The 22,765-nt window shown below is 43.9% G+C and overlaps 5 protein-coding genes across 6 annotated transcripts; 3 read left to right on the top strand and 2 right to left on the bottom strand.

The window, feature by feature from the left end:
* Positions 1 to 120: 120 nt before the first annotated feature.
* On the top strand, positions 121 to 867 carry RB195_017276 (uncharacterized protein; the record flags this gene model as incomplete). The annotated part of the gene is made up of 1 exon (XM_064184207.1): positions 121 to 867. One exon carries the CDS (start codon positions 121 to 123, stop codon positions 865 to 867), a length of 747 nt encoding a protein of 248 aa, XP_064040088.1.
* A 76-nt stretch (positions 868 to 943) lies between these two features.
* On the top strand, positions 944 to 1,568 carry RB195_017277 (uncharacterized protein; the record flags this gene model as incomplete). 2 transcript variants are annotated; one of them, XM_064184209.1, is made up of 2 exons in its annotated part: positions 944 to 1,215; positions 1,412 to 1,568. In XM_064184209.1, 2 exons carry the CDS (start codon positions 944 to 946, stop codon positions 1,566 to 1,568), a joined length of 429 nt encoding a protein of 142 aa, XP_064040089.1. The 2 variants fall into 2 exon arrangements, with proteins under 2 accessions (XP_064040089.1, XP_064040090.1); XM_064184208.1 differs by lacking the exon at positions 1,412 to 1,568 and having other exon boundaries at positions 944 to 1,267.
* Positions 1,569 to 2,383: 815 nt separating this feature from the next.
* RB195_017278 (uncharacterized protein) lies at positions 2,384 to 2,995 on the top strand (the record flags this gene model as incomplete). Its single annotated transcript, XM_064184210.1, has 1 exon — positions 2,384 to 2,995. One exon carries the CDS (start codon positions 2,384 to 2,386, stop codon positions 2,993 to 2,995), a length of 612 nt encoding a protein of 203 aa, XP_064040091.1.
* A 1,719-nt stretch (positions 2,996 to 4,714) lies between these two features.
* RB195_017279 (uncharacterized protein) lies at positions 4,715 to 5,314 on the bottom strand (the record flags this gene model as incomplete). The annotated part of the gene is made up of 1 exon (XM_064184211.1): positions 4,715 to 5,314. One exon carries the CDS (start codon positions 5,312 to 5,314, stop codon positions 4,715 to 4,717), a length of 600 nt encoding a protein of 199 aa, XP_064040092.1.
* Positions 5,315 to 6,026: 712 nt separating this feature from the next.
* RB195_017280 (uncharacterized protein) lies at positions 6,027 to 16,805 on the bottom strand (the record flags this gene model as incomplete). Its single annotated transcript, XM_064184212.1, has 14 exons — positions 6,027 to 6,115; positions 6,199 to 6,257; positions 6,976 to 7,133; positions 7,276 to 7,364; positions 7,513 to 7,588; positions 7,839 to 7,931; positions 7,992 to 8,083; positions 9,613 to 9,829; positions 9,893 to 10,021; positions 10,095 to 10,206; positions 10,311 to 10,390; positions 10,484 to 10,600; positions 16,519 to 16,647; positions 16,710 to 16,805. The coding sequence occupies 14 exons, from the start codon at positions 16,803 to 16,805 to the stop codon at positions 6,027 to 6,029; spliced, it is 1,536 nt and encodes a 511-aa protein (XP_064040093.1).
* Positions 16,806 to 22,765: the final 5,960 nt, after the last annotated feature.

A 22,765-nucleotide genomic window follows, 5' to 3' on the forward strand; every position in this document is an offset into this window, starting at 1 on the left:
TGGTGAAAGCTAAGCTCGCCGTGGGATGGCTGCTTAGTTTGGGGAAAACTTGCCACTCCAGCATATACACTGCCACAGTACCATGCACACTGGGCCCTCCCATCTCAGACGTCGGACGGTATGGCGACCGGTGAGAGGCGATCAAATCTCAGATTGCTCAGGACGTCATTGATTCTGGACCAAGGCGACACGCGCACGACTCGCCATGGAGACTGTCTCAGACTGTGTACTTACAGCGCGAGAACAGTTTCCACAGACGCTAACCTACATGCCCTTCTCGGAGCTGCAGAGCGTATCAAATTTCACGTGATTGCTCTGCAGGAGACCAAATGCAGAAGGAGCGACGTACGACAGATGAATGACGGTACATTCTTCATTCGTGGAGAGAAGGTTCCCTCGCGAAATGTAGGCGGTGTTGGTTTTGTTGTGCACCCATCTGTCGTCCACCTTGTCGATTCTCACGAGATCCTGTCACCTCGTCTGGCCATTCTTTGCCTCCGCCCTCTGCGCCAAAAATCCATCAGTATCATCAACTGCTACTCACCAACATCAGCAGCTGAACGCGTTTTACGAGGAGCTGGAGGAAGTAATCCGCAACGAGAAGTCCTTGTACAAATTCGTTGTCGGAGACTTCAACGCAAAACTAGGAAATACACAGAAGAGGAATACAGGATTGGAAGATTTGGACTAGGGAACCGGAATGAAAATGGCAATCGTCTCGCTGAGCTGTTGTCCGTCGCTGGGAACATGGGAACTCTCTTTTCATTAAAAAAAAAATCATCGTCGGTGGACATGGGAATCGCCCAATGGCGTGACTCGTGCGAAGATCGACCACATACTCACCAACCGGAGGTGGTGTCTACTTGACGTCTCAGTAGTACCATCCTTTTGTAGTGGTTCTGATCACCGTCTCCTTCGTGCGAAAATACGATTTAGCCACACGATGGAAAAGAACATCTGCTATCGGCAACGAAGGAGAAAAGAAGTCGTCAACGACGATTGCGTACTCGAGCACTCCTTGCCCCAAGGTGACTGGCACATCGAGGAGGACCCAAATGTGGACTACGAGATGCTGCTCAGAGGATTACGAGCCTGTGCTGAACGTGCCTCGAAGCCACGCATGACAAACTTGGATCGAACTTCGAAGACAACCAAGGAATTGTTGGAAGGAAGAAGAACTTTGAGGGTTGATCCGAATGCATCGCACATTGAGCGGTTAGTAGCAAACACTAGCTGCAGAAAGTCGTTGCAGGAGGATCTTTTGTAAAACAGGCAGAAGAAGATTCTGGAAGTAGCACAAAGAAGAACGACTCTAAAGAAGTGTCGCAGGGATCTCTGCGAATATAATATTCCGCTAGCAGCCTTGCTGAGCGAAGACGGGACTCGCACGTCTTCTCGTTTCTGTGTCAAGCCGAATCATTCGCACTGGTGAACCTCCACCACAGATTCTCCCTTCGGAAATACGAGTCACTATCAAGAGCATGAAACCTGGCACAGCCCCCGGACCTGATTTTATATCAGCAGACTTTCTTCGGGCTGGTGGCCATCCACTTCATGTAATCTTATGAAGCGCACATGACATCCTACCTTCAGATAGAAAAGATTCCAGACAAGTGGAAGACCTCGCGAACCTTTTTTATCTATAAGAAAAGTGACCGAGAGGACCTTCGGAACTACCGTCCGATATGCTTGCTGAGCGTGTTATAGAAAATATTCACCAAGATCATCCTCATACGCATATCTAGGACGCTGGATGAAGCTCAGCCTCAAGAACAAGCTGTATTCCCCCAGGGGTTCAGCTGACTGGACCACATTCAGACCGTATCGAGGGTCATAGGGGTTTGTCGGGAATACCGCCTGCACTTTGTTCTAATCTTCGTTCTAATTATGAGAAAGCCTCCGACAGCGTAGAAACGAATGCAATACTGTCAACGCCGGTCGATCGAGGTGTGGACGCTTCGTATGTGAGGACATTAGCCAATTGCTACGATCGATGCACTCCGAAGATACAGCTTTTCCACCGCTCCCTCACCATACCCATCGGAAAGGGGGTACGACAAGGCGATATTATATCGCCGAAGCTGTTCACGGCTGCACTACAATGGATAATGAAATCACTTTCCTGGGAAGAAAGGGGCATACGTGTTGATGGAAGATTTCTCTCGAACCTTCGTTTCGCAAACGACATTGTTCTCTTTTCAAGTAGTACCAATGAAGCAGAAACGATGCTCAACGAATTGAACGAAGCAAGGAAGAGAATAGAACTACGAATAAACAGAAAGAAGACACAGTTCATGAAGAACGCCTACTGCGAGGATGGAGGAGTACAACTTGAAAACCCCCAAATCGTGCAAACTTCATCATACGTATACCTCGGACTGCTATGAAAATGGAAAACGAATTGAAGGAAGAACTGATTAGAAGAGTGAGAGCAGCATGGACAGCATTCGCAGCCGTCAGGGAAGCTACGGACCAACTGACGGACCAAGATCTTCGTGCCCATCTGTTCGACTCGACAGTCCTTCCAGCGCTCTGTTACGCAGCGGAGACGTGGGCAGACACCGCGGCCACGTCTAGGAAGCTACTTACTACCCACAGAGCCCTTGAGAGGTGCCTTTTGAAGTTTAATCGGCGCACACAACACCTAGCCGGTCTTCGCAGCTCCGACTTAAGAAGAATGTCCTGTCTTCGCGACCCGGCGGAATATGCATCGAAAGCAAAACATAGATTGGCCGATCACATCATGAGAAGAATCGACGATAGATGGACTAAAAGAACGCTAGAGTGGATCCCAAGAGGTGCTAAACGCCTTCGAGGTAGATCGCCAGCGAGATGGGGTGACGTATTCGCTACACGGATGGACCAGCTGAGAGCTCAGCTGGATACGGCTAAAGGACCTCGTCAACGTCACTCACGAAATTTGAGAACATCTTGGATGACAATGGCGAGGGAAAGAAACGAGTGGAGGAGATGTTGGGGCCCGCACGTCCAGTGAAGATGGGCCATCTAAGTATCTAAGTAAGTGAGTATGCGTGGTTTCAGCGCTCCAGGCGTTGCTCCTATACATTCTTCAGCTTCCTTTCACTACCACACCACTTCCTCCAGCTACTCATAAAATGCGTCCAATACGGACTCATCAGCTGATGTTAATGAGCAGCGATTGATTATGCTTATGAATTTTTGACGCAGAGAGCACCGGCGAAAAACACCCGGACGACGGTGACTAGATCTTCTGAGAATCGACGGAGTGGACGATAAATGGGATCACAGCAAAACCAGCACCACATATATTTCATAAACAAACCTTTTCATCACAAATGGCAAGTATATCTTCATTCATCTTCTTTACGTCGCTCATTCTGTTTTGCTTCTCTTAGCACTCGCGTGAAGTTTCGTGTGTTCTGCAGCTCCGAAAAGGGCATCTAAGGTCAGCGTCTGTGGACATGGTTCTAGTGTTGTAAGTACACAGTCTAAGTCTCCACAGCGAGTCCTGCACGTGCTGCCCTGATCACCTTGACTCCCTGCGATCTTCGACTGGTCGAGCGGGCGCCAGTAATTCCTCCATTTGTCTCGATCGCGTCACAGAGTCGTCTGTTGATTCCTCCTTTCGCGTGGATCACGAAGAGCATCATAATTTTCCTTGAAATACCTCGTGAAGAAATCTGACCATCGGGTCGGCTGTCTCCCTATAGCGCGCTTAATATCGCGGGAACCCAGTCGTTCATGACGCATCATGTGTCCGGCCCATCTTATTGTACATTCCTTGGCAAACGCGGAGGCGTCTCTAATCTTCGATCGCTGACGTGGGAGAGAACTTCGAATTCGATGAAGGTGAGACCGAGCGGCATCTTGTACTCTTGTGATACCTCGATGAGTTTTGAAACAGTGTGAATGTGGTCAATCGTGCTGAATCCTTTTCGAAACCCTGCTTGCTCGCATGGCTGTCCTTCATCCAAGACTTCTTCAATCCTATCAATGATCACTCTTGTAAAGAGCTTGTAGATGACGGACAGTAAGCAGACTGGGCGATAGATGCCGATGTCATGTGGATCTCTCCTCTTATATAACAACACTGGCGTACCACACCAGCAAGACAGTTAGGAAGCTTGCATTTCGACAGGTTTCGTTTCACATTTCGACAGTTCAGGCGTTTTGGCCTTATTCTGTCGGGACCGGGTGCTGTACGATTTGTTACCGACATGATAGCATGTCGTACTTCGGACGGGTGAATCTCTGGAATGACATGTTCGTCTTCCCTCAGATGATGAGGAGGAAGTCGACACTGCTGTCAAAGAGATCAGAGTACAATTCGTAGATGATTTTCTTCAGACCCCTCCTCGATGCTATTGTTGTTTCATTGGGTTGCAGAGAGCTTCGTCTTGCGATTGGCGAAGTTTCGAAGCGAGTGCTTTTTCTCGCCTCTGCAGCTTCAGCCAATACTTCTGCTCCGCTCTGTTTGAGTTCTTCTTTTACTTCTCTGCAAAGTCTTTCGAGCTCAGACGTGAGTACCTGGCTGCCCGCGGCTCGTGCTGCTCCACGCTGGCGTATCAGCTCAAGAGTTTCGAGAGGCAGGTGTCTCCTGGTAGTTTTAAAACTCTCAGCCTTGCTCCTGCAGTCGTGAAAGTGTTCAACGAGCCGGTCTTATTCCTTGTCGATGTTGCCCATTGCGGAATCTTCCCAAAAGCCGGCAAGCGTAGCGAAGAGTTAATACCTGCTAATGATAGTTCTGGGACTTCGCGGCACTCTGTTCTCTGCGGACAAACGAAAATTTTCCTCGTAGGAGGCGATGATCCGATCCCGTACAGAACTCTGGCACAACAGCAACATCCGTCAGGCAAAACCTTTTACTGGCGACGATGTGGTCGATTTCATTACCCTCCACGGGTGACTCCCACGTCCAGCATAGGAAGGAGGGTTCCGATGCAAGCGTACATGCGTTGTAAGTACAGATCTTCATCCTGATCCTTTTCCGATTCGCTAACCTATATGACTCCAGCAACCCTGTCTTTCCTGACGCTACCGTACCATACATTCCTCCGGAATCAGGAGACTTTTTTCTACTACTGTGACATGCGTAATTTTTAAAACCCATGGGCAGGTTACAAGCCTCTAGTCCCATGGCTTTGCGGGAGAAAGTTTGTCCTCTTAGAGTGGACCAAGACGGCTTTTTTGTCAGAGGCGACCCCAAACCGCCTCCCTTGTACATCCCAGTCCCCTGATTGCAGGCTTTTGGGCGGACCGACGTGTGGGATACAAGAATGTCATGAGTCAGTCCTGGCTCAGCAGAAACAGAGAGTTCATCCTCTGAATCCATCCGAATGATTTATAAATGAATATATGAATGTGAATCTCAGATGTCGAACAGCCACAAGGTCGCTTTTGGTCCGCGATTAACACCCTATCCGCCACCTGAGGACGCGCCGCGAAGCCTCGCGACTAACCGGCTAGTGAGGGAGATCCGTGGACGTGTTGCGCTGGTACAAAATTGAAGCGGTCCTAAGCAACCTCAGATTTCATCGCCTCTCACCGACCGCCGCAGCGTCCGACATCTAAGAGGGGAAACCTAATTTGCAAAGTATTGATGAAGGGTTTATACTGAAGAGTCAGGAATATTTTTTTTCTTTACTAAGCAGTCATACGAGCTTAGCTTCCACAACAGGTCGTCGCCAACCTATATAGATCAGGTAACCGATATTTTGGTGGGAAATGTCGACAGTAAAACTCTTTCTCGGTTAGGGAAGCAATACTAGAGGAAGTATCTCTGCTGTACGCGACACCCAGAGTCACCTCCACGCCATTGTGAGATGCTAAACCGCTTTGAAAATGCACTTATATTATTCAAAAGAAAGTAACAAATAAAAGTGCACCGTGAGCTTGTGAAAAAGTATGCAGTATACAACCTCGCACGAAATCCTGTCTTTCAACACAATGGAAGGAAGAAATATAGTAAAGAATAATTACAAACTAAACATATTTATTCTGTAAAAAAGCAATGAGAAGACTACGCGTATCGTGTGATTCATGAGTTATGAATTCTTTTGAGGCACTTTTATTGTCACTGTCTTCACTTGGGTATACTCTTCAAGCGCGTACTCACCCATTTCACGACCGAAACCTTAAAAACGGACAAATCAAATCTTTGACGCGAGATCTCTGGACATATGAGGAAAGATTTTCAAAATACGGGTGAATAATTACCTGATTGCTTGTAGCCTCCAAATGGTGCCGTAGCGTCCAACACATGATAGCAGTTCACCCTAGAATGTCGTTACCAATACTTTTCTTTCAAAAGAAGATATCTTAGTGTTCTTCTTATTGATTTCAAATTTTAATCGTTAGATGGTCTTCTGCTTCAGAATATAGAATATAGGACTTAGAAAGGAAATAGAATACTAAATCGTACACAAATCGAAACAAGTAGGTTCGTTAACACAGTCAAGAAGTTTCTCGCAAATATTCCAAAATGGCTCAGCCTCTGTTTTTCCTTTCTTTCCACGTTTTCTTCTCAGTTAAAGTTAATGAATGAGACATCCAAGATAATTTCTTCCACCGAAGTCAAGCTGGCAATTCATTTGATTATTTAAATTTTGAAAATGCAGCGCCTAATCAGCTGAAATGTTGTTGTTCGGTCAAAAAGACCTAAAGCGCGCTGAGGTTGCGTACGGACGTGCTGGAAGTGGCGCAGCGGATAAGGTGATTGAGATCGAGGATAGGTGAAACTTCATCCTGACTGTGAAGCCAACAATGATGCTGCCTCTACGGAAATCGCTAACACGACAGCATAGGTTCATGCAAAATTGCTTACTCAAGTGCATCGAGATTCAGGCCGTTTTGATCCTACTATAATCGTTCTTCACTCAAACTATCTTGAACGGTCATGAAAATCTCGAATTTTCCGTAAGATCAAACGATAATCTTCCCACTCAGGAAACATTCACTAAATAACTACTGACTTCATTCTGTGGATGCGCTCACCAAACGGTTCCTGCTCGGATATTGTTGGCTACATAAAGGGCTTTGTCAAGATCCTTGGTAACAACACCGGCTGCCAGCCCGTAGATAGTGTTGTTTGCAATGTCAACAAGATCTTCCATTGTATCGAAGCGCAATATGCTCATAACTGGACCGAATATCTGGAACAAGACGAATTTAGAAACCCAGATTGAGAGAAGAATAATCCAGCAACCGAATCACACTAGTGAGCTCTATGTCAACACTTGTAAATATGATCTCCAGCAGTCTCTAAATAGAGAAAAAATAAATAGAAATTTTGACCTCTTCCTGGGCTATCTTCATTTCGTCCTTCACGTTTGCGAAAATCGTCGGCTCATAGAAAAAACCTTTGTCACCCCATCTCTTGCCACCTGCAACAGCAACGTTTGGATGATTGCAAGTAACTGTCAGATCGTCAGAACAAGATAGAAAGTGTGTCCAACCTTCGAAATAGCTACCACTGCCGTAATACCGAACAAAACAACAAATATCACAAAATATGGAGAAATTGTGACATACCAGTTACCAGCTGAGCACCCTCCTTCTTTCCAATATCCACATAACGTTCAACGGTGTTGAATTCGGCATTGCTGACCTGGAAAAGCAGTCAGACATAGTTTTTAGTAGTTCTTTTTTCAAATGTACTATGGCATGAGAAGCTAGGAAAGGCTCAAGGGTAGCATCAAGATAACTGATTAGACATTCCCATACGAAGCAAATGATCTGCACAGGAGCGCACTGTTATCGAAAGAAACATTCCCGAAAACTATGCGTAAACCTTACTGACGATAAGTGGTTCTTAACCACGTCGTAATATTAATTCCCTAATTTAAAACTCTACATACCTGAGGGCCTTGTTCAGTCTTCAGGTCAAAAGGATCACCAAGTACACGTTTCTCAGCCAATTCCTTGGATCTAGCGACAAACTCATCGTAGACCTGTATGTAGAGAGAAGGATGAGTTTATAAGCTTAAAGAAATGCAATTCGAAGTGTTCACCTTTCCCTCCACAAAGACACGAGTTCCACCGCAACAAAATTGTCCCTGATTGGTGTAATTGCCAATATGTGCCTGCTTAGCAGCAAAATCCACTAGAAATATTATCAGGCAACAAATCATCTAGCGAGAATGAACACATGAGAAGGGGCATGAAAATCCTGCGTAGAAGTTGAACTTTGGTCAACTACAACGTCTTATTTCAGTTGTTTGACTTGGAATTTAACAACCATTAAATACTGAAAGACATTAAATTGACAGCTGTATTCCCACCTTTTTTTTTGTCATTCTACAGAAATAGCGTCTTGATGTAGTTAGCGTACTACAGCATCTTGATATAGTTAGTCTTTCGCCAGTACTTCCGCTCGGGTAAAAAGAACTTGAAAAAGTTGCAAATTGCATAGGTTAGCGCGGTCGTGTCGCGGTGGGGCAAGCGGTTGTGATCACTTGAGTCCTGCAGTCGGACAGTATAAACGAATAAGGAGGAACTGGGACTATAGCGACAGATGGAGTGTTCGACTGTCTTCAACACGGTCAACGCAGTCGCTGTCGGCAGGCAACCATGTTCATCTGAAGGGAATATTTTAAGACCTTGCTGAACCGACAAGCGCTGTCTGTCCCTGAACTCGTGTACATCTAACGACCGACATACATCGCAGGCAGCGAAGAACCAGCGACGAAGTCTGAGGTTCTGGTCTCTATCCAAAATATAAAGGATGGAAAATCCCGCGTGGATGATGAATTTAGTGGAGACATACTAAGACCTCTTATCCCGTTTGGGATCCGTGAAATGACGAAAACCATGCATTCAATATGGATTGACGAAACAATACGTGGCTCGCGGAGAGATGCTATCATAATTCCTCTCTACAAGAAGCCATCCTGCACGGAATCCAGGAATCACCAAGGAATCTTACTGTTGCGTGTCCTGTACAAGCTTTTGGAGCGGATAATCCTGGATCGGCTAATCAAACTTCGCAAAGGAAACAATCGTGACGAACAAGCCAGCTTTCGCCTTGTTCGATAGACCAGGTGTTTATTGTCAGAAGAATGATCGGATTGTGGCAGCGGTGTTTCAATCCATTGCAGTTAGCTTCGAAACCGCTTTTGACTCTTATCATGGGAACCGTCTCACAAATGCGCTGGGCGCCAATGGAACTCCAGGAAACTTCGTACGCTTAATTACGCAATTACGTAAAATTCGTACGCATGAATAGAAGAACACCCTGTAGTACGAACACCTGCCAGATGTACTACACCGTTAGAAGTGGAAATTGGATTGAGACAAGGGGCCGTAGAGGGACCATTTCTGTTCAATATTGTCGTCGATTACATCATGTGAAGAACAGTTGAGCAGCGCTCGCCCCCTCTTCTGCCCATGTTCTTTCTTTCTTCACTTTTTCCAAGCAAAAACTACATATAATTCATTCAGGGTTTCTTTCAAGTGCGCAAGTATCGAGAGGGCGCAAATATATACAGTTCTCTCATTTTGATTTAAACAACCTATGGGCTCACCTTCACCCCATGAACATCAGTGCGAAGGTAACAAACAGTAACAGTTTTCATAACTTATTTCAGTTCGCTCAAACTCAAGCTCTAAAGAGAAGATTGCAATGGAGCTTACAATCAGCATCGGCGAATATGATGTTTGGACTCTTGCCTCCCAGTTCGAGATTAATCCTCTTTACATTACTTTGAGCCGCTGCAACCATTACAGCTTTTCCAATCATAGTCGATCCAGTGAATGAGGCTTTATCTATGTTCATATGGCTGCAGATAGCGTTTCCAACAGTTGATCCTGATCCAAGAACAATGTTCACAACTCCTTCAGGAAAGCCTGCCTAGAATTGATCGCTATGTACTAGCCTCTGCGCGAAAGAATTCACACGATTTTTGTGTTTAACCTCTTTGATGAGTTTAGCTACATGAAGGCCAGACAGAGGAGTATATTGTGCACATTTCAACACGACAGTGTTGCCCATCGCTAGTGCAGGTGCAATCTTGAAGGCTTGCATCACCAAAGGAAAAGTCCACTAAAAATGCTGTCGTTTATCCTAACAATTTCATATTAACGAGTAGAGTTTGGTGCGAAGGATGTGAACTCACCGCGATAACCTGTCCGCAGACCCCAACCGGTTCATGTCTCGTATAGGTGAAGTAATCACCGCTGATTGGGATCGTCTTTCCTTGATTTTTGTCTGCCCACCCAGCATAGTATCTAAATATTTTATTCGCTTCCAGCTGTCAGGCATTTGTGTACTGACACAGGCTAAATTTCTTACAATAATGAAAAATGTGGGGTATTTTTCTCGTTTAACTAACCTATAGGCGCCAATTGTCAAGGGCAAGTCCATCAGATAAGAGTCACGGTACGGTTTTCCATTGTCGAGAGTTTCCAGTGACTAAATGACAAGACTATTTTACCTATTCAACTATGAAATACAACTAATTTTGAAAGTGAAAACGAAAAAGAGGAGCAAGGACTTTCCACCCACAGCGAGATAAACACGGTCTCGTTCTATGAGATCTGCCAACTTCTGCAGTAGAATACCCCTCTGTGCGGCATCCATACGGCGCCATGGAGATCCAAGTCGGAAGGCATCGGAAGCTGCCTGAAAGTATATATATATATATATATATATATATATATACATATATATATATATATATATATATATATATATATATATATATATATATATCAGTACAGGAAGATCGCCGACCCGATGGTCAGACTTCTTCACGGAGCCCTTCAAAGAAAATTATGATGCTCTTCGTGTTCCACGCGAAAGGAGGAACCACTGGGCGACTCTGACACGCGACCGGGACAATTGGAAGAACTACTGGCGCCCGCTCGACCAGTTCGAACATCAACGGGAGTCAAGGTGATCAAGGTAACATATATCCATAAAAGCCCAAAGAACTAAAAGAGGGGTAAGACACATCAAGGAGGAGAATAGTTTCCTTCATTGAAACTGTCATCGTTGACGCCTGTAAATGAGTTATGTATGGCGCTGGAGGCATTTATAGTCGGGTCAAAACGACATAAACCACGGCGCATCTGTTCAAGCGGTTGCGCTCGAGGCAGCGCGGTGGAGACCATCGCGAACTGCAGCAGTGAATGGTGGTACCAAGAGTCCTCACTCAATCCTAACCGCTACGCTCCACCTAACCGACTCGAGCGCAGCCGCTTACACAACTGCACCGTAATTCATGTCGTTTTGACCCTACTATAATTCAAGTATCTTATAGGGCTGTACGCGACAGGACCGCCCTTTAAAGGCATCACCCCACGAATCTGAGGTGGTACGGATTTCAAGTGAGAGTATTCGTATACGGGATCGTAGATTACGGAGAGGTGGGTGATTCCGTCCATTTTTTGCTAATTGGCGTTAAAAACGGCCCAGAAGATGCAGCGTGAACACACGGCTGGCGCGCTCACCCTTCTCTTCATAATCTACGATCCCATGTACGAATACTCCATCTGAAAACCGTACCACCTCGGATTCGTGGGGTGATGTTTCTAAGGCTGCCCGCAGAATTCACAGTTGCGTGGGGTCTGTGTTTGATGGTTATTCGCAACGGTGCGCTCAATAACCACCAAGCAGCATATAACAACAATCTGGCGGCGACGCCCGCGCGGTTGTGAACTCTGCGGGCAGCCTAAAGGAAAAATATAGTGTTATACTGCCTACTACCCATGTTTAAGGATGTCTTGCAACGCAGAATGAGCGTACTCGGGAATTCGCCTCTTCCGGACAGTTTACGATCTGTACTATAGCATAATTTCTCAAATTCTTCAGAACCGGAGAGAGATATAAGGCAAGTCTCCAAAGGCAGGACAGCGTACAACGAAATTCGAACGGGCAGGTGTATGGAGCTCTACGCGAATAGATAGGGTTAGAGATGTAGTTCACGAGTATGAGTGTAGAAATGTGAACAGGCTCAACGTGCTACGTACGCGAGAGCAGACGCCCCGCGTCCGCCAGCGGGCGTTAGAGGTAGTATTAGTGGCCCACTGATTCTCTTTTCGCTTCCACGCGGATCGCATGTGGGTACTTTTGCAACAGATTTGGCGGATTATTCGGTGCCTTGCAAGGGCTACGATACTTCTGGGGCTAGGGGTGTAATCGATGAGTATGAGCGTATATATTATTCGTATGTAATATATTTGTCAACTGCACCTTCTATTTTTTTTCTACTAATCCCATCTATTTATGAAGAATTTCTACGCCACGAATGTCGTAATGGCCATCTAAGTGACTAAATAAGTACGTAATGTCATAATGTGCTGAAAAGGAAACGGTGAGGTAAATTATTGTCGGGAACATTGTAAGTTGGTGTGGGTTTCTTTTTTTTTGCATTCCGTAAATTCTGAGTAGTCGATTTGCAAGGAAAATGCAAAGCCAGTAGAACTGAAAAGCTGCCAAAAACCATCGTCCAAGTGGTTTTGAGGATATTCAATTAAAGGATTTAAAGGACATACCCACTAACCAGAAATCTGACTAGGAATTATGCCACAAGTTTGAAGACTTGGAAATCCGCATGAAAGATGAACTCTTCTTTTTGCACATTATTCGTATGGAAAAGTACTGAACGGTGCGCAGTCATCCACCAGTGCTAGTTGTACTCCTTCCCTTCTCCACCAAAGTAAAAATTACTTCAGGCCGTACACACGAAGTTGTCTAATAACCGAGTGTGAAACAAGTGCTTTCTCCCGGGTCAGTCCAGTGAATCAGCTCAACAGGAGCAATCCTTAAACATGTAACTAATATTTCGGCGGGAAAGTGTTTGGAGTCGCAGGGAGTAAAATACGTTTCCCCACAGCAACTTATTTTGGTCTTGTCGTTCCACACAATTTCTCTCCGAATAGTTGTAATATCGTACCTTTGTGTTGACATAGTCGGGTCAAAAGAACCTGATGCTTGGCGTTTTTTTCGCAAGCACTCGGATCCTTTTGACTTGAATATAACACGACGTTTTACGTGTAAAGCTAAGTAGAGTCGTGTGGGAACGAGTGCCAAAGGTAATGATTATCTGAAATTACGTGGGATCGATCATTGTTGCGAGATGTCTTCGATTTGCCCCGTCCCACACAAAAATTCGGCTACACACAATAAACTTTCGGAGATATAGCTACGGATCTAGGTTCCACATAAACTTCTGAAGAGAAACGAACATTTAAGGCATCAGACGCGTCACTCTTTTTTCTTCTCAAAAATTGACGCTACAAATTCGTTTTTACGTGTCTGGCCAAAAGTCCGCGATCTGTGCGCTGCTTCCCTTGTCGCTTCTTTGCGTTAGACAGACGGTAGAACACTCTTTTAAAGGCATATCCCACGAATCTGCAGGTGGTGCAGATTTCAGGTGGAGTGTTCGTATACGGGATGGGAGACTAGGGAGGGGGAGGAGGTGATTCCGTCCATTTCTTCCTAATTGCCGTAAAAAACGGCCCGGAAGATACGGCTTCAGGCGTTTTGGCGCACTATTTTTTACAGGGAGTTCGACCGAAGCGCGCCAGGCTTGTGTGGCACCGCATTTTCCGGACTGTTTTTTACGGTAATTAGGAAGTAATGGACGGAATCACCCCCTCTCCATAGTCTCCAATCCCGTATGCGAATACTCCACCTGAAATCTGTAACACCTCAGATTCGTGGGGTGATACCTTTAATGCAGTGGAGTCACATGACTTCCTTTTGCCTGGAGGTGTTCTTTGACTCAACAGACTTTTGTACCACCGACCTTTTAACTTATGTAGGTTGAGCAGAAAGACAGTGAACTAGGATACTCTCATTACTGGGTTAGTGGTACCATTTTGACCTGTGCGCTCTGTTCCTTCGAGATATGCACTTGGACGTTGAAGAAGGGTGACCATTCTCTTTTAGGCCTATCTCGAGTGAACTTTATATACTTCGACTGTTCATTCATGTTCATGTAGCACGTTGAAACAATTGCTCATCTCTGCTTGAGAGGAGCAGACAAGGAAACAATCTATATATCGGGAATAAAGCAAAGGTCTTGTTTCCCAAATCGGTGCGTCAATTTTAGTCATGAAAGCAAGAGCGAGCGTTTGCGCTAACCTGGTAAGACCCCTGATTCGTGCAAAATAGTTGGCCGACCATCTAAAGACAAATGTTTGCAGGCATTTGAGACTTTACAACCAACAACTGTTCCACGGAAACGGCATACAGGTTGATTGAGCTTTGGTATTCAGTTAAAAGCTCAAAACTGCCTGCATAGTGGGATCGTTGGAGACGTTCATGTGCAATACAGTAACATCTAAAGACTCTATCACATGAGTTATCGAAATGTGTGTTGTTTAAGTGGTTTAAAAACGTACAGGTATTCGTTTGGTAGGTTGGTTCGAATTTCAGCAGCTGCATCAACACTATGTTTGAGAACCACGCAATCCTGTCTGTGGGGGCTCTTAGGGCCCTTAAGATAGATCTTTGCTTGAACGTTGAAGGATCTTCAGAGGCAAGCTTACTGTCAGATGTCAGCTTGTGAGTTTTTATCAGAAGGTATAAGACAGAACAGACAGGTAACTCTGTTTTAAGCGGAGTTGCATTTGAGGGTGGCAAATATGCTGATTTACTAGTACTCATCCATGCCCTATTGAATCTACGGTTTGTACTAGAAATTCTTCGGCAGTGGAAGAGCGATGGGGGAGCTGTCCTGGAGAAAACATGGTGTGAGGCCTTCGCCTACATAAGAAGCAATGACTACTAATTTCTCTCCCTTGTCACTAGTAGATAATCTGATAATTTTAGAATTGACAATCTTAATGCCTAAGCGCTGTTCTAGTGTGATATTTGAGTGACGCTTTCCCCGTCTGTAGCGATCTTAATCATAAAATAGTTCGTCTGTAAAAGATGGAAATCAATATATACCACGGCGTTAGGCTACTGTTTTCTAAAGAAAGTACGTGGGAAGGGTTTAGACGGAAGGGCTTTAGACTGCTGCTGGGCACTCTTAGGGGTATTCGATTTTGTTTTTCAAAGGAGAAAATCTTGATGTTCTTGTAAATTGCATACGATTCTGCACAGAACTGCGGTAGAAAAAGGTTGAGATGGTGAAAAAACTGGATAATAACCCCAGCGCTGCTCTTGTTCTTCGATATAGAGATGACTTCAAGTACGGTAACTCGAGAACTGGCAGACAGAGATTGTTCGTGAGCAGTTGTTTCGCCATCGCCACGGTCAGAGCGGACTGCTTGTTGACACTTGTGCACTATCAGTAAGCAAACTCTCCAACGTTTTCCGTGAAGCAGACTTAGTTTTAGACCGGATGGAATCACATATCGAAATCGACCCACCCACTATTCTCCTCCAAAGGTGTTCATCCAGAAAACTGTGAACATGAGAGTTCTTTCGATAAATGTTCCTTGATATTGGTGTCTAACTGGTCTTGTTTGGCACGTAGGCACGTTTGAAGGAGACGCGTTTGGATGTCGACCACTTGTCTGTTGTTCTTTGACCGCACAGAACGTCAAGATGCTTTTGTTCTATGAACTTTGGCACCACGCGATGAGTTAGACAACGACTTAGAAAGTAGATGGGTAGGAGAGGTACTGCGACCTTCTCGCCCGATGGTAGAACCTCTAATACAAGTCGATGGTATCTGACTAGGACGTTTAGAAGAAGTCTCCGACTGTACGACTTTCTATAAACCTAGTCATGGTGATGTTTCAGTGTCTGCTTTCTTTAACTGAGATGGACTCGAGATTGTTATTATCCTTTCTTCGTGGTTTACGATTCGGTAATGTCGTCTTCTCCAGAGGTGATTAGCTCAATCAAATACCAACCTTGAAAAGGGCGCGAGTTCCCGCGTAATGTAAAGGCATTCTTCTTTGCTATTCGCCTTTTTGCCCCTGGGGTGGATCCAAAGTCAAAGACTTTCAGAGCCTTGAGCCCCGGAATGAGAGGTTTGCGCGCTACAATCGTGTTATAGCTTCGAAATCTTCTCCGTTATAACACTATACCCCATGACCACGTAATGCAGTGGAGTCAAATGATTTCCTTTTGCCTTGCAGGTGTTCTTTGACTCGAATACATAGTGGTCTAGTTGTTCTTTGACTCGAATACATAGTGGTCTAGTTGTTCTTACATGTTTTCGTCACCGCATTGCAAACGGGAAATCAGATAACACATGAACCCATCCAATCACCCTCGAGATTATCCGAATATATTTTGCACTCCGGTATAGTGGAATTAGGATCATGTAGGTGAGTGTGAACATTTGGTCAAGACTAGTAGGGTGGAGCTCCACGATAGCAACAGAATCTTCAACAGTAACAGATAAAGGATAGTAGCAACCTCATATACTGCTCAGATAGAGAAAACAAACACATAATTGGTTGCAAACAGTTTAACTTTGGACGCAACACTCTACACTATATTGCACCATGACTCAAATGTAGCTAAAACTCAAATGTGAAAGCTAATCAAATGTAAATGTAGCTGTATTCGCCTATTATAGATGTGTCTTCTCCTGATGTCTCAGACATAACTAAAACATCAAGTGGTCTAACCTTCACAGCTTTATCAACGTCTGCCTTGTCACCTTCGGCGACTTTCGCAATCATACTCTTGTCTGCTGGATTGATCGTATCGTACGTCTTTTTGCTGACTGCGTCTACCCATTCGTTGTTAATGAACATCTAAACCAATGGGAACAATTCACCAGAAATCTACATAAAATGGATATTTTGAGAAGTTTGACCTTGGTATACTCCGGCTTGATATTTCTTATCGGTGGTGGTATTGAGCTTGCGGCCCGGATTTGGATCGCAGCACGGGACAAGCCAGTACGGAGCATTTCCCTAAAGACAACATTCAGAAAGACTTTCCATGTTGGGTCACGTACTGTGCACGCGTCACAGTCAAAATGCGAAGCATATCTTTATACTTAGAAAGGAGGATCAGGAGTACTCGAAGCGTCAGTTTAATGTTCATCGAAATGTTTGGATCCGAAGGCGAGAAAATGCAGGCTTGATCTTTTGTCTATTCTAAAGTCGCTCATAAATTATTCACATGTTTAGTGACGGTTTACCGACAAACTTATAAAGGTTTCTGTACCTTACCAGCAAAAAATACAACATCGTTACTCTACTACTTACTTACTTTTCTGGTGATGAAGAGAAAAAACACCAAAGAAGACTAATTTAGCACATTCAAATATTTCCAGTTGGTGTGGTAGCTGAAGGAACTCGATCTGAATAGTGCTACATGAAATATTTGCTCTAGAAATTGCTTGACTACCACTACTAAGCATATTTAAGTTTTACTCCAAACTTCAAAGAGGTTTCGTAGAGATTTTAGGCAAAAACACCGACTTTTCGTAGACGAGATGCATATTCCACTGCACTGGGGAAATCAATGCTGGTCCCAAATTCATCGATCACGTTATATAACCGATCTCTCGGATTTTTCTTATAACAACCTTTTTTTCGTTCACAAAATGATTCGAGCTTGTGGCGTTGCAGATTATATTCTTACACTTCTATTATTCTATTCTATTATTAGTCCAGGTACTCAACTTGCGTCCACACGGACATGAAGAAGGAAATAGCAATAAGAGCTGCTGAGATCAAAAAACAAAAGTGAAAATAGAGATAGATCAACTTTTTGCCATTCCACATTACTATGACTGTCAAATCAATAAAATAAGGAAGGTCAAGAAGACTTGCAGAGGGAGAAATAGACAAGGGAACAAAGACAGATCAAATTTTAGTGTCTTTATTTGGGATTCTCCTTTTATCTCAGCAATAGTATTCAGTTCTCTAAGGTAGGCTGCTATAAAAACAGTCGTCATTCCAGTTTTTTCTTCTCCTCGCTCCATGTTTTTTTTTGAATTGGGTTTTGGCTGTTGTTCCACTCATAAGCAGACAAATAAAATCGGATATTCCTGCACTTTCAAATCAGTTGTGGGCCTGGAGAGGATGATATGGCAAATGTCTGGAAGTTTTGTTTCTACAACTGACTAGCAACGCAGAAAGCAGAAAAAACACTACGTGTCGCAAAAGTTTAGATAACAACACCTATAGAATTTTGTTGTCATTTGGATGTGTAGAATGCAAATAACACATAATGACATCACAAAACTAAACAGTTACTTTAGGTTAATAAGACTCCTGAATAGAACTTCATTTCTAAACGGACAAACATTACTATTTTAAAAGCCATGTAAAAAATGTAGTAGAGAATCCCCATCATTAACATAGCAAATGGAATGGTAAGTATACTAATGCGTTTGCGCGCAAAACGTTGTTCAAATAGACATCAAGATATAAAGTAAAATAATGCATCAACAAATAGGAATAAACAAAAATAAACAAGAATATAGGAATAAGCATAGGGACGAAAGTGTTCATCTTTTGCACAACCAAGGCATTAATACTCTGTGGTCTAACGGACGTCAGCTGTGCCCTTGGAAGTAAATGCACAATTGGCGCCTTAAAAACTTTACATCGACCTTGTCAGAAAAAGAAATATCATCCTCTCACAATTGTCATCATTTCAAAAAAGAGATATTGTCATCATTTCAAAAAAGAGATAAGTTACAGCAAATTTATAGAAACCCACTGGATTACACCAACGAGTGGACAGAACCGTTTAACATTTTTGCACGATTCGGGTGCACAACAATCCCGCTGATTTCAACTTTTGGCGTCGCCGCAGCTATCCCGTACCGTGGTATCGTCGTCAGATGTTGGAGTCAGCGGGATTATTGTGCAATTCCTCAGCGCTGGCGCACCAATTCGACACCATAAGACCTGTCTCGCCGTTTTGTGGAATACATGTTTTTAAAACTCGGGGAAGGTTAGCAAAAAGTACAAGATGTGTGGTTTGTTGTATTTTATCTATTCTCATCTAATCGATCGCTAAAGGCCAAAAACAGCGCGCCAGAGCAGAAGTGTCATCCGACTTCGAAAGATTGCTATCAAGCTCCTTAGGGACGATGACGAGATCAAATCCTTCAAAAATACTCCTTCAAAAATCTCAAATGATTCATAAGCCGAAAAGTTGAAGAAATAAAGTAAAGTTAAAGTAGAACTTCTAGAATTTTTTTAACGGTCGAATTGCCCGGATTCTTAGCTCCCTATTCGCAATTCACATCCTCCTGATGGAAATGTTTTGTACCAGAGATAAATACATCGTGCTGAGGCTTATCGATCGAGTTCGAACATCACTTGATTCATATATCTAAAAATAGACTTCCTAATCTCGCATCTAATCAAGTTTCTAAAGCTAAAGATCCCAAGCAACATTTGAAAACCGTAATCACTCGAATGTTCAACCCCATTATTGACTGTTCATAACTACTATTACCACTTCTTTCTTTTTCTTGAAAGTTGCCTTTTTTAAGCTCTGGAGCAGTGGTGGTCTGGCTATCTCTTGCAAGAGTTGGAGAATTGCAAAGAATACGACATCGTTATTGTTGTTGCACAACTCATGTATCTAACAGCAGTTTGGTCCCTACTGTAGCGGTCAAACATCCACAAAAAACAATGGAAGATTATTTCAAACGGTTAGAATCGGCATGGAAACAACCCACATCAATCGTGATCTCGAAGTTTTGATCAGTCTCATGTCTTGAAAACATTCCACTCGATTTTCGGTTGGAATTTGTTGATGTCTATCGAATATAGATTCTAGATGTAACATTTGCCTTTGTTGTTTCGTTCAATGTATAGTCGATGCCGAACATGTTGTGCCAGCGGGACGCGTTACGTCTTGGATGACGACGAGTATTGCCGTGTCGCCACACAGCACGACAATCTTTTTTCTGTTTTTTAAAGGCATCACCCCACGAATCTGAGGTGGTACGGATTTCAGGTGGAGTATTCGTATCGTATCAGATCAAGGAGAGAAGAGTGATTTCTATTTTTTTTTCTTTTTTTTCCATTTCCATTTCTTCTTAATTGCCGTAAAAAACGGCCCGGATGATACGGCTTCGAGCGATCCGGCGCGCTATTTTCCACAACGAGTTCGATTGGGGCGCGTCAGCCTTGTGCATGCAACGCATTTTCCGGACCATTTTTTTACGGCAATGAGGAAGAAGTAGACGGAATCACCCCTTCTTCACAACCTACTATCCCGTATAAGAATACTTCACCTGAAATCCGCACCACCTCAGATTCGTGGGGTGATGCCTTTAAACACAGTTCTCCATAAAGTGCATGAATGGGATAAAGTAGTTCCATCAAAGTTAGTTTCCCTTAGTTCTATCGGTGCGCTGTGCGAATATTTCTTGTAGTCAGAAGAATGTTCTCGAATGCGACAGGGGAAGCATCATGAAGCTTGCGAAAGGTTGGAATTTATGCGCGGCTATTGTTGTTTTTAAATTCTGTTATTTATTTTGCTCCAGAGACACTTCTAAAGTCCTAGTTTGTAGGTATTAGCGTTCTTCTTTCTTTAATCTTGCTATTTTGCTACAAATACGGTCACAGAATACGCTAATGATGCACATTACACGGGAAAATGAAGCAGAATTTTAAAGTCTATAATGTAAGATCTGAAAGGGGCTCTGGATGCGGAATAAGCACCATATCTAGTAGAAAAGCACGCTTGCTAAAAACACGTGATACGATTCACAAAATATTCTTCGCAAAGTAAACGGAAGGCTGTCAAAAACAAGAAAAAAGTACTATGAGGAGCTCGCTGTGCTCGACGTAAACGACCAGTTCCCTCCTTTTTCTAGTACGCAACGCGACTCCCAACACAAAGTGTTCGAAGTCGACTTCAAGTTTAGTTCAAGATTCTTTTCCTCGTTGTCGGTTTGCATCTTTATAGTCTTCACTTATGTTTGAGAATTTTTGTTCCGGACCATCCATATTAGCCTTGAATAAAATGTTTTTCAAATTTCTGAACCTCCCCATTCAACACATACGTGACAATACCTGTATTTAGGAGCACTTCCTCAGAAGAATGCGATCTTTGCTTCCCATTCTTTGTTAATGGTAATACATGAGGTTGGAAGGGCAATACACCCGGAGCAAGAGGAAGAACGGGAAGAGAGCGGGAAGGATCCGGAAGGAGAAGAAAAAAAGGAGCAGAAAGGAGCTGCGACGGACTCGCAAGAGTAAGAAAGAGAGCGCGGATCCTGGACAACAGAAATCAGCAGCGGGAAGAAAGCAATAATAAGAAGGGAGCAGTACGTTTCATAGTTTCAAGTAAGCAAGGAAGGTTGCAGGCTCTTCGACCAGTTTTCGAAGAGTATAGGATGATTCTTTTTGGTCGTTTCAAACTACAGACTTATAAGGTTCTCATCCGTACTACTCGCTTTTCAAAGGCTTTTTTTATTCACTCACATTTCTGAAGTACAGGTGCACGTTTTTGCTCTTCCGTCTTTCCTCTCATTGGTGGTGTTTACTTCTTATCACTTTATTATTACTTTCTATATTTCTCCTTTTCCACCAGTCCATTTTTGCCGTAGTATTGCCCCTCTCATTTTCATGCCTTCTCTTAACGCGTATTATAGGAACATTTGCATTTTCCAGCTATGTGAGATGCACACCTGCCTAAGGCGAACTTCTTGTAAACATACTAGGAATTGAATCGTGCACTACTTTGTTTAAGCAGAACCAAGGCTTTTATTCACCTTTATTATGGCTAACGTTTCGGCGTCATCGCCTTCATCAGAGCCTGAAAAATTAAAGACACATGTAATCCGTCCCTTCCAACGCCTCGAGACAAGACCTAGAAAGAGATTACTCAAAGAAAACGTCAAAGAAGCAGACCACAATAGCCCTTCCCTTGATAGCTTTTAAGCTAGAGAAGTTACCACCACTTGTTTGAGTTGCGCCGCTAATAATAAGTAACAACGATGTCTCTTGCATCTGACCCGCAGGTCAAAACATGCACAGGTCTTGAAATGGCGCCAGCTCTTTGGTCAGAGCGATGCATTCTCCCTTACGATCCATGGTTGGACTTTTGGCTGTTATGTAGAACGCTTCCAATGTTTTCCGCGCCATGTCAGATTCGCGTGCCAAGGTCGTGACTGCTATGTTGACATAGGTGTTTCTATATATTTTGATACCGTCGGCGATGAGCACCTAAAAGGGATCGACTATCTTGATTCTACGAGGTGCTCCTTGACCCAAATACATACTATTCTTCCTGTTTCGCCGATGTACTCTGCCCCTCAGAGTTGAAAGGTGATCAGGTAGATAACTACCGATACCACGCAATCCCCTTGTCTTCCATTCGGGCAAACGATATAGTCCGATATCTCACAAGGTCTGTCATGGGCACGATTGCGGACTGGCTGCTTCTTCAGGTTCGCAGGTGGTCCACTACTCTAACCGAGTCTTGTAGATCCACCTGTCGTAAGCTCGCTCGCAGTGCTCGGACTTGCTTATATCATCCTGAATAAGAGGAAGGTAGAAAGAGATCTTTGCCGTCTCTTCTGCAATCTGGTCCCGGCGCTGTGTTACATGGCTGCGTTGTGAATGGGGAACTTTTGATGGGTTTAGCCATTAGCCCCCCATTAGACTAGGCAATGTGATTTGGCATGTTTACAGATGCATTACGGGCTTGAGCTGGAGATGTAGCTGTCTTAAACATGTTTTCAATCACTCACTCCTTTTTCATCTTCCAGGGGTGTGCCGAATGGAAGTGAATTAGAATGTTCTTAGAACTTGGTTTTCGGTGCCACCTTATTTTCCAATTTTTCCTGCATAAATGGACCTGGACATTGAGAGACGACTAATTTCTGGTTACAGTATTGCTCAGAATAGCCAAACACTGAACATCTCAGGGATTCGCTTAACAGAT

This window comes from Necator americanus, chromosome II (genome assembly GCF_031761385.1).
Source record: "Necator americanus strain Aroian chromosome II, whole genome shotgun sequence".
Lineage (NCBI taxonomy): Eukaryota > Metazoa > Nematoda > Chromadorea > Rhabditida > Ancylostomatidae > Necator > Necator americanus.